The sequence below is a fragment of the Oryctolagus cuniculus genome, chromosome 17, assembly GCF_964237555.1.
Source record: "Oryctolagus cuniculus chromosome 17, mOryCun1.1, whole genome shotgun sequence".
In the NCBI taxonomy this organism is placed as follows: Eukaryota; Metazoa; Chordata; class Mammalia; order Lagomorpha; family Leporidae; genus Oryctolagus; species Oryctolagus cuniculus.
This window is the reverse complement of record NC_091448.1, coordinates 66,697,370-66,707,418: the sequence shown is the minus strand read 5'-3', so window position 1 is coordinate 66,707,418 and position 10,049 is coordinate 66,697,370. Positions and strand designations below refer to the sequence as shown.

At 46.9% G+C, this 10,049-nt stretch overlaps 1 protein-coding gene across 3 annotated transcripts; it reads left to right on the top strand.

Moving 5' to 3' along the window:
- The first annotated feature begins 1,069 nt into the window (after window positions 1-1,069).
- LOC138846316 (leucine-rich repeat-containing protein 37A3-like) lies at window positions 1,070-9,703 on the top strand. Of its 3 annotated transcripts, none has more exons than XR_011383778.1 (3): window positions 1,070-1,631; window positions 3,059-9,156; window positions 9,237-9,703. XR_011383778.1 is itself a non-coding variant. In XM_070061719.1 (2 exons), exons 1-2 carry the CDS (start codon window positions 1,529-1,531, stop codon window positions 4,858-4,860), a joined length of 1,905 nt encoding a protein of 634 aa, XP_069917820.1. In that variant the 5' UTR covers window positions 1,070-1,528; the 3' UTR covers window positions 4,861-9,703. The 3 variants fall into 3 exon arrangements, 1 of the variants encoding a protein (XP_069917820.1); XR_011383779.1 differs by having other exon boundaries at window positions 3,059-9,373; window positions 9,463-9,703; XM_070061719.1 differs by having other exon boundaries at window positions 3,059-9,703.
- Window positions 9,704-10,049: the final 346 nt, after the last annotated feature.

Below are 10,049 nucleotides of genomic sequence, written 5' to 3'. Positions count from 1 at the left end.
GAGGTAGGACGGGAGTGGGGGTGGGAGGGCAGGTATGGAGGAAAAAACACTATATTCCTAAAGTTGTACCTATGAAATTGGCATTCATTACATAAAAGCTTTAAAAAATAAAACAAATAAAAATTAAACTGTTTATGATGGCAGGTATTTGGTGCAGCCGTTAAGCCACTACCTGGGATACTCCAATCCCACATCAGAATGCCTGGATCCAAGTCCCGGCTCTGCTCCACCCTAGCTTCCTGCTAACATGTACCCTGGAAGGCAGTGGGTGATGCCCCAAGGACTTGAGTTCTTGCTCCTCACATGGAAAACCAAACTAGTTTCTGAGCTCCTGGCTTTGGCCTGGCCCAGCCCTGCATGTCGCAGACATTTGGGGAGTAAACTACCTAATGAAAACATGTGGTCGGCACCGTGGCTCAATAGGCTAATCTTCCGCCTTGCGGCGCTGGCACACTGGGTTCTAGTCCCGGTCGGGGCGCCAGATTCTGTCCCGGTTGCCCCTCTTCCAGGCCAGCTCTCTGGTATGGCCCGGGAGTGCAGTGGAGGATGGCCCAAGTCCTTGGGCCCTGCACCCGCATGGGAGACCAGGAAAAGCACCTGGCTTCTGGCTTTGGATCAGCGCGATGCGCCGGCCACGGCGGCCATTGGAGGGTGAACCAATGGCAAAAGGAAGACCTTTCTCTCTGTTTCTGTCTCTCACTGTCCACTCTGCCTGTCAAAAAGAAAAAAAAAAGAAAAGATGTGTTTGTGTGTGTTTCTCTCTCTTCCTTCCACAGAAACTTTCGAAATGATAAATTTGAAAAAAAAATATAATGAAAATAGACTGACAGTTTCTTAAAAACACACACCTACCATAAGTTGCAGCCTTTCCATTTCTGGGTATTTAGGGAAGCACCACCTGACACATCCCAGGGCACTCCCTGGCAGGAAACAGGGATCAGAAATGGAGCCAGGCACTCCAGAAGGGGATGTGCTTGTCCCAAGCAGCATCTTCATGGCTGGGCTAAACACCTGCCTGGTCAAATTACTTTCACTCACCCATCAGTGAGCGAGTGTTCCTTTTTCTCCACATCTTTTCCAACAATTACTGCAGTCAGTCATTTTTCTGGGACCAGAGTAGTTTCTAATAGTGAACACTTCCAACAGGGATGGAGAAGAGTACTCCAGAGGTTGGGGGAAGTCCTCCTGTGCACTCCCAACCCACAATGAGACTTGTGAACTGGAAGGAGACACCCCTGAGTCAAACGACAGATCCATGGTGCCCAATGCTCACCCTGTTGACTTTATTTTGGATACACCACACCCACTTCCATGCCTATGCCTCCTTGGGCCACCTCTCCCTCCTTCCTTTATTCTCATATTCAAGACCAACAATTGGCCACCAGGCTCCTACCCAAATGCCCTGGCCACACACATACCTCAAGAACGCCTTTGCTGGCACCTTGGCTCACCTGTTTGACCCACCCAAGGAACCCCTTTACAGGTAACTTAATTCTCTGTCTCTATTCATAGGATCTTACCCAGCCATATGGCCTGCTGCCTCTGCCAATTTAAACATACTATCGAGGTTGTCTGCAACACCGTCAAGCTTCACTGTGACAATGAATGCCTGCCAAATACGACACATTGCCGTGAGTCGGAACTTCCTGAGGATCTTTTTTTAATATTTATTTGTTTTAAATTTCTTATTTTAAAATTTTAGGGTCAAGTTTAAAGTAACAATGTAATTAATTGCTGAATTTTTATTCATTCATTCAGATTTAAACTCCCTAAATTGCTACACTGCTCCCTTGCTGAAAGTCAGGTTCGCAATCACCGCTATGTAATTTAATAACATAGTTACCGCTATGTAATTTACATATGCACAAAGGATCATGGAAAAGAGGTGGAAGGGGAAGGAAGCAATGTTGGGAACCACACACGTGGTGTTCTGTGCTCTTGGGTGCTTTGCTTTTCAATGATAACTCATTTGCACACAGTCTATAAACTGGTTTTCTACGTGTTGGGCCTCAAGGGCCCTCTGTCTTATAGAACAGGTCTACACTGCTCACCGCGGTTGTTTGTTTTTGCACTTGTATAAAAGAGTACAAGTGATGCTGTTTTATTTGGAGCCGGGGAGTTTCTGGTTCCATAACCAGAAATGGCTGCCTGGCTCCTCTGATGGAGTCGGAAGGCTCCTCCATGCACTTGTAGACTGTCCAACTCTGAACCTGCTCTGAGTCTCACGCTTTTCTATCCACAGAACACTCGGGTAATTTTAAGTATCCTTCTGTAGATGAGGGTTATTACCACTGATGTCGTGACTTCCAAAATGTGACCGCTTTCTTCCTTAGACAGCTTGAATTCGGATCTCAGTCAGGGATCTGAGGCATTAGCACAGTGATAACTGTATACCCATCTACACAGTGTTGCTCACCTTCCAGACCAGTTTCCTACCAATTATATTATTCCCTTCATCTCAAGAGGTGAGAAGGACAAGCATTGTTAATCTCCCTTTACAAGGGTGGGAAAGAACACACTGAGGTGAGGAGCAAGGCCCCTTGGCTTGACCATCTCTGCCCTCGCTCCCCTTACATGCCTATCTTTTGCCATGGACACCTGTGATGGCAGCAAGAACATAGGGCCACAGGGAGGGAGGGAGGGAGGGAGGAAGCCTTGGGCTCCCTCAGCATGAGGCAGGACTGTGGAATGATGTGGCTGAGAAGCAGGGGCAGAGCCACAGAAGGGGCAGCTGGGTGGGGCCATTTGTCCTCCAGCCTTATTCTAAGCCTGGAGTGGTTGGTCATTGGAAACCAATGAAATAATACTGATCATAGTTACTGCTTTTTAACACTGCGAACTCTTCTGAATGCCACTCTCAAAAATATCTTTTTCTCCTTTATTGTTGCCATTTCATAGGTTTGAGTTTGGTTTTACTTTTCTCTCTAAAGTCTCAATGGTACCCCAAATATTGGATTTGACTCCTAATTTAATTGATCAGAGTGTAGGGCTGTGGACTGACATAAAGCTGTCCCATCAGTCTTCCGTACCAAAAAGCAGTCTCTTCTTTTTTTGACAGTTGAAGAAGCATCTATAGGGAACCCAAAGGGGGCATTCATGAAGATATTGCAAGCCCGGAAGAACAACACCAGCAAGCAGCTGACTATTGAGCCAGGGAACCCAGTATCAGAGAGAAACAGCGTGGACTTCCCAGGCCATATGAGTGAACAGCGGGACTTCAACAATGAAAGTGACATTATTAGTGCACTGAATTACATATTGCCTTATTTCTCAGAGGAAAATCTACAAAATGTAGAATCAACATTATTACCATTCATTACACTGCTTTTTTCAAATGTGCAAGATAGAGATAAGTCCCTGAGCTACGTGAAAACCCACATAAGGAGGCCCTCTCATCCTTACAGAAATAAGTTGAGAAAGCTCTATTTTCTGGAGAATTTGTTAGATGAAGAAATTCAAGAAAAAATCGATGAGGTTAAGAAGGAAGAAAAGGCCATGCTTATGCAGCCTATCCTGTTAGGTCCTCAATTTAACCCTCAAATCCTCCAAAAGAAATCAGAAACTGCCCCGTCACAGGAGAACAGCCTGGCAACCATGCCAAGTGTGGGGTACAGGCTGCAGAGAGTGAAAAAAGTCATCAAGGGGCCAAAGGGCTTACGGAAAAGGCACCTCCAGGAGATGAGGAAGAGCCTCGGGAGGAGACGGGGCACCTGGCCCTTTGCGGAGAGCATTGGGGGAAGAAGGCTTGGGAGAGCAGGCTCCAGGGAGCTGAAGGAGCTTCAAGTGGCTCAGAGGCCCAGGCAGGTGGCCGGAAACTCCTTGCACATGGAGCCCTTGCTCACAAAGGAACGTGAGGCTGCAGCCTCCTCTTTCCTGAAGAAACACATCCTGGGCAGGCCTTCTACCTCCCCTGCAAAATCTCTCTCTGAGATCAACAACAAAGGAAAAGACTTAACCTACACCATTTTTGTCTTAGAAGATGCCAATGCTAGAGCTAAAAATAAGGCGGCAGGGAAACCAATCTGGCATTCCAGACAAAATTACCGCTTTCACAAAACTCGCTCTCACCTGGTCCTCCAAACCCCCAAGGCCAAACTGAGTCGGAAGTTCAGAAGGAAAAATTCCCTCAACAGGCTGACGGCTGGGAAGAGGCCTCCGTTCCCTGCACTGCGGAGTCTCATAAACTCCCCCTCCGGAGAGGCTTTCTCATCCCCTGGAGGCCTGCATTCTCAGGGGAGTCCTCCTCTGAGAGAACCTTCTATAGAAGACACTAGGGAGGAAAACCATTCCGGAGGGCGTGTTTTCGAAGAAAATGTTTTGACAGAAAACACCACTGCACATGAAGAAACGCTCCCTGGCGACAAAATGCACACAGATCCTTCAGCTACAGATTCTGCTGGGACCGAGTTCGACCTAATGCCGACTGTGGACCAAACCAAGGAAACACAGTGGGAATACACCAGCGAGGGCACTGAAGCCCCCACCATGCCCGCAGGCTTCACCTACCCCGTGATGCTGTCCCAGGGGCAACAGTTTGAAATTCAGCTGAACCAGCAGCTACAGTCCCTCATCCCCAACACGGACGTGAGAAGGCTCATTTCTCACGTCATCCGCACTCTGAAAATGGACTGCTCTGAGGCCCAGGTGCAACTGCCCTGTGCCAAGCTCATCTCCAAAACAGGCATCCTGATGAAGCTCCTCAGTGAGCAGCAGGAAGAAAAGATAGCCAAGAAAGAATGGGACGCAGAGCAGTGGAGGACTGAGACCTATATCAATGAGAGTACAGAAGCCCCGAGTGGACAGAAAGAGCAGGAGTCGAGTAAGGTGAGGACAGGAGACCTGCACTTTCCCATCACTTAGGAGACCCCACGCGGGAAGACCAGGGGCTCCCAGTCCAGATCTTGTCTCGGTAATGTAACTTTTGCCAAGACGGTGACACTTTGTTAGGAGGCAGACCTAACACACTGTAGAGAAAATGAGTAATACCAAGATTATATATAATACAGCAGATTTTGTATGGTCTTTTAAGATCTTTTACGCCACTCACCTGAAGAACGGGGTTCTGAATATTTAGCATCCATATTTTCCAGCTCTTTATTCTGTCTTTTTAAACTGTGCTCTTTCTTAGCTCGCAAAAGGAGCTCAAGAACACGGCTATCACAACAAGCTCATCGTGGCAATATCTGTGACGGCAGTGGTCACAATGCTGGTTATCATCTTCTGTCTCATTGAGGTAGGGACGACTCATTCAGGTTGCCAGAGTGCATCCTTCCTTTGTAATAGATTCGGAATCCACAGACTGTACATCAATGCCACTTTCCACGTACCATGAGCTGACCTTCCTCTTTAGTCACCAAGACCGAGATGCGCTTTACTCTTTCCCTTGAAAAGCACATTCCACAGATTTTTAAAGGAACCCCACTTGTGGGAAATCTCTGTGCAACTGGAACCGAGATAACAAGGGACTGGACATTTGGAGAGGTTAAGTGTAAGAAGGCCAGAGTAAAGTGGCAGAAGTTCTCCAAAATTGTGTCAGGGATTTGATGTACTCTCTTCTACCACTGATTTCTTTCCTCATTGCTGAAACGATGAGATTATATACTCTCCACCCTCGAGGAACTGTCTCTGCCCTTGGGAGAAAGGATGCAGCCGAAAGACAAAAGTATTGTCTTACAGAGTCATTAGATCTACGTAGCATCCCACTGCTCCAATGTCTAAGACTTTGTCTAAATGAGTTCAGCTGATGCACTGCAGCTGATTCCTGCATCAAGCTGCTCTAAGATGTGTTCCCTCCCTGGAGCTTGCCTGCACCCTCCCACACAGCCCAGTGTTTTCACAGTCCCACCACACAAGGCTCCCACAGCCACAAGCACCCAGCCCCCTGTCAATTCTCCCAGAGTCTGGCATCTCCTCTAGGTTGGTTTCTGGGTTCACGGTCACTAGCTGGAGCAGCTGTTACATATCTCCAAAATGGTGCCTGCCCTCTCTTGGCTAGTTACAGCATGCCAGTGCCTGAGGTCGGGCAGAGAGAAACGTGAACTCCCCCACTTTTTTTTGCTCTAGGTTGGCAGGTACATCATCCCCCACAGAGCTCCAAGCCAGACCCATGCCAGGCTTTTCCCACAGCTTTATTGCCAGTGGCTTGAGCTGTTGCAGTATGGTCTTGCCTCATTCCAAAGCTGGTGCTGAGGCTCTCAGCTGCTGGGGTCTCAAACTGTGCAAGTCCACACCCTCCACATAGGTCCACAGCGTCCATCCAATTTGCATGGAGTTTCCTCTACCATTTTCTCCCTAAACCTTCCCTGAGATTGCACTCCTTCCACTTTTTTTAAACTATCCACCCCCAGACTAGAGCAGCAAGCTGCCTCCCTATGCCACCATCTTGAAAAATCCCTGAGATGTGATGATTTTAAATAGCCCTTGTGTGAACTGTTGAAGAACAGTGAATTTTTTTCTTCATACTAGTTGTTGAACATTTTACTTAGTGTAGGGTTAATCTTATGAGTATAATGTTAACTGAAAATAGATCTTCATAAAAAATAAGAATGGAAATAGGAGAGGGGGGAAGAATAAGGGATGGGAGTGTGGGCAGGAGGGAGGGTAAGGTGGAAAGTATCACTATGTTCCTGAATCTGTATACATGAAATCTGTCTATCTTCAATGAAAGTTTTTTAAAAGACATGTCTAGCCACAAGAAGTAAGTGATCACAGCATAGAGATGAGAAAGAGACCAGCATGGGCAGTGCCCACCCTAACACTACACAGTTTCAGTGTAGGGCAGCTCCTGCTTCATAAATTTAGTAGTTTTTATCATCTATTTTTTCCTAAAAGATGGCAGCTGGTCAGATTTTGTAAAAAGTTTTCTTGGGGTTTGAGTTAAGTTGCCTTGAATTTGTAGATTAATTTGAGAACTGACGTCTTTATGATACCCTAGAAACATGACATTTTATGGACTTCAGAAGAGCATCCTAATCACATAAATCTTACACAACTTTCGTTGAGTTTATTCCAAGATAGTTTATTCCTTTCTATTGCTATTAAAGAAGGGCTCTGTACTCCATTTTCCCTCTAGTCACTGGTGGTGCACAACAAACAGGAGATTCACTGTACTACTCTCCTGACTCAGCACCTAGTCACCTCCCCGGACCCACACGTTACGTCCAACAAAATGTCAGCTGATTATCTTGGGCTTTTTTTTTTAGGTTGTCCACCATCTCCTATGCAAATGATGACAGTTTTGTCTCTTCCTTTGCAGTAATTATACCCCATTTATTTTTCTTATTGCACTAATTTCAGCCTTTTCAACAATGATGACTAGTAGCAGTCTAATAAGTATCCTACTCCTGTTCTTGCCTTTAAAACACCATTGTTTAGGTTTCTGGTCCATACTTTCAGCAGGTTAAGGGTGTTTCCTACTACTCCACTTTTTTTTCTTCCAGATTTTTTAAATTTTGTTTAAGGACTACAACTTCCATGTTCCCAAATTAGTATAGATTAAATGCATGACGCTGCACTCCCATTCCACTTTTAAGAGGACTCACTGATGACTGGCTGTCAATAGAATGTATTAAGTCCCAGAGGCATTCAAGACCAAGGACTGTGGAAGAGTGAGAACTATTAACAAGACAGAATTCCTGTCCTCAAAAAAGTTATCTTATTGGGCAGGCAAGGCTTTTAGAGAAAGAAAGGGAAGGTAAATGATTTGGAGATAGAATCATTATGGTGAATAATGATTGCTTTTCCTTACAAAAAAGATTTACTCTCATAGAGGAAGAGGAAGAGAAGACATAGAAAAATCTTCAACGTAAGTATCAGTCTGACAATTGTTAGAAAAATCTTCAACGTAAGTATCAGTCTGACAATTGTTACATTAGAATTTTAGAAGTAGAGGAGTACTGAGAACTCATCTATTTAAACCTGCTCATTTTAGAATGAGGACATTGCCAGAGGCAGAAGACTATCCATCTGAGTGTTTTGCCTGATTCCAGCAAATCTGGTCCCCAGCCATGGCTGGGGAGACGGCACCAGCACGGACACATGTGCTGTCAGTGGTCCTTCCGAGACACAGCAGCTAGGGAGGGGCTTTGTTTGTGCTGTTCCTGCTGCTGGTGGCATCTGGCCAGTTCAGAGGCCTTTCCAGAGGCTCGGAGAAGGGCTATGGAAAGACACATGACACTGGGGGAAGGGGGACAGTCGCCCTCAAGGCTGCTGGAGAGTAAAACATATGAGGTGGCTGGAAAACTTACTGGTTTCCAGACCCCCGCTGCCTATGCCTTTTATTCACACCTTCTCAGACCGTTTGTCTCTCCCTGTTATGGTAAGGATACAAGGAGAAAGGGACAATACTGGTCCCATAGTCACACTGCCAGTGAGTATTACAGAGAGGAAGGTTCCTCCCCAGCCAGGGACTTCTCCCTTGGTCATAGTGAGCTTGGGCTGTGTGCTACAATTTCTATTGCAAATCAATACCCACACGCTCTGTAGACACAAGCAGTTGCTGAAACAATGCACTCTTTTTCTGTTTTAATCATATTCAAAAAGGGTACCTTGTATTTCCACACTGGTTTTGCCCTTTAAACTGGTTTCACAACTCAATCTTCCATCAGTGACAGACACCCTGCAGTGAGAAAAATCTTTGAGCTGGGTAACGTTGCTATTGGACTCGGACATTGCTTCATAGGATTCAATTTATAGGGGACTAGAGCAGCTATGGAAACACAAGCATTTTCTCCCTACACCCCAGTGAATGATGCTTGTGAGGCTAAATCCTAAAGGGGCAGGTGTCAAATGCCTCTGGAGAGAGAAAATACTTCTGCCCCGTGTGGTGGTGCAGTGTGTCCCACTGCGCAAGCACACTTGGCTGAGAAAGGCACTGGGACTGACAACAGACAAAAGTCTCCCCAGAGACACTGCAGGTCTGTAGGGACAGAGGGCTCCTGGAAGCCCAGCGCCCTGGGTACTGCATCTGAGACCCCAGGCTTGTAGTGAGCACTCACTGCAGTGATGGCTGAGGTGCATGTGTCGTCCCAGGAAGACCGGAGATGCACACTGTGAGAAGTGAACAATGGCACTCGTCTCTAATGGTCTTGTGTGTGTTTTTCCCCAAGGAGCTTTCACCAATCAGTGCCTAGAAAGTGTTCGGAAGATGAGACTCAGGTAAATGGGAGGAGGCTGCAGTGTGTGGCTGGAGACAGCAGGGAAAATGCTCAATTCACATGTCTTTTTGTCTTTCCTAGGGCTTCTTCCGGCTGAGGTGGCCACTCTGGCTGAGGCGTCTGCTCAGCCCTTTCGGTGGCACACGCAAGAAAGCCAAGGACTTGCCCCCAGACAAGGAGCCTTCCGTAAAGGAAGAGTTTCCTGACAAGGACGCAGGGTCCTTGACAGGGCCACTTCACCGTACTGAGTTTGGGGAGGCGGGGAGAGTGGCAGGAGTGGAAGCCTTGCTCTGCTCTCTTCCCACAGGGAGCTCAGCGAGGCCCCCGCCAAGAAAACGCCCCCTCCAGAGTCCTCGGCAGAAGGTGAAGAGAGCGAAGCCCCCGAGGAAAACACGGAGTGACCGTCCCGCCTCTGTCACCTGCAAGTCCTGTTTTCTGATATTGGCATCTCAGCGGTGCTTATAAAATACTTAATTGCTTACATTCATGGGTGTGATATTCGTAAGCAATTCTAGCCAGGTGGCGAGAAATTAAAATGTTGTCAAATATTTATTGTATGCAGTAACAGGGGCCACAGGCAAGAAAAGCAGGACTGCTTCTAGAAGCCTCCGAGGGAGTCAAGCCCTCCCCAGGGGCACAGCACCAGCAAGAACTCTCACCTCTCTTCTTCCATTAAGTCAGTCTCCAAGAACCCGAAAACACATCCCCAAGGTGTAGACTTTTAAATCAAATACCGGGTGTTCTGGTGCTTTCTTTCCCCTGGATCACTGAGAACCAATCAACAGAGGGGGATTAGACCTCCAGCTCACAGAGGACCCGCTTCCTCTGGTCGGTCTCGGAGGGCCTTGGGGTGGTCAGAATATTTGGATCTTAATACCTCCCAAGTCACTGTCC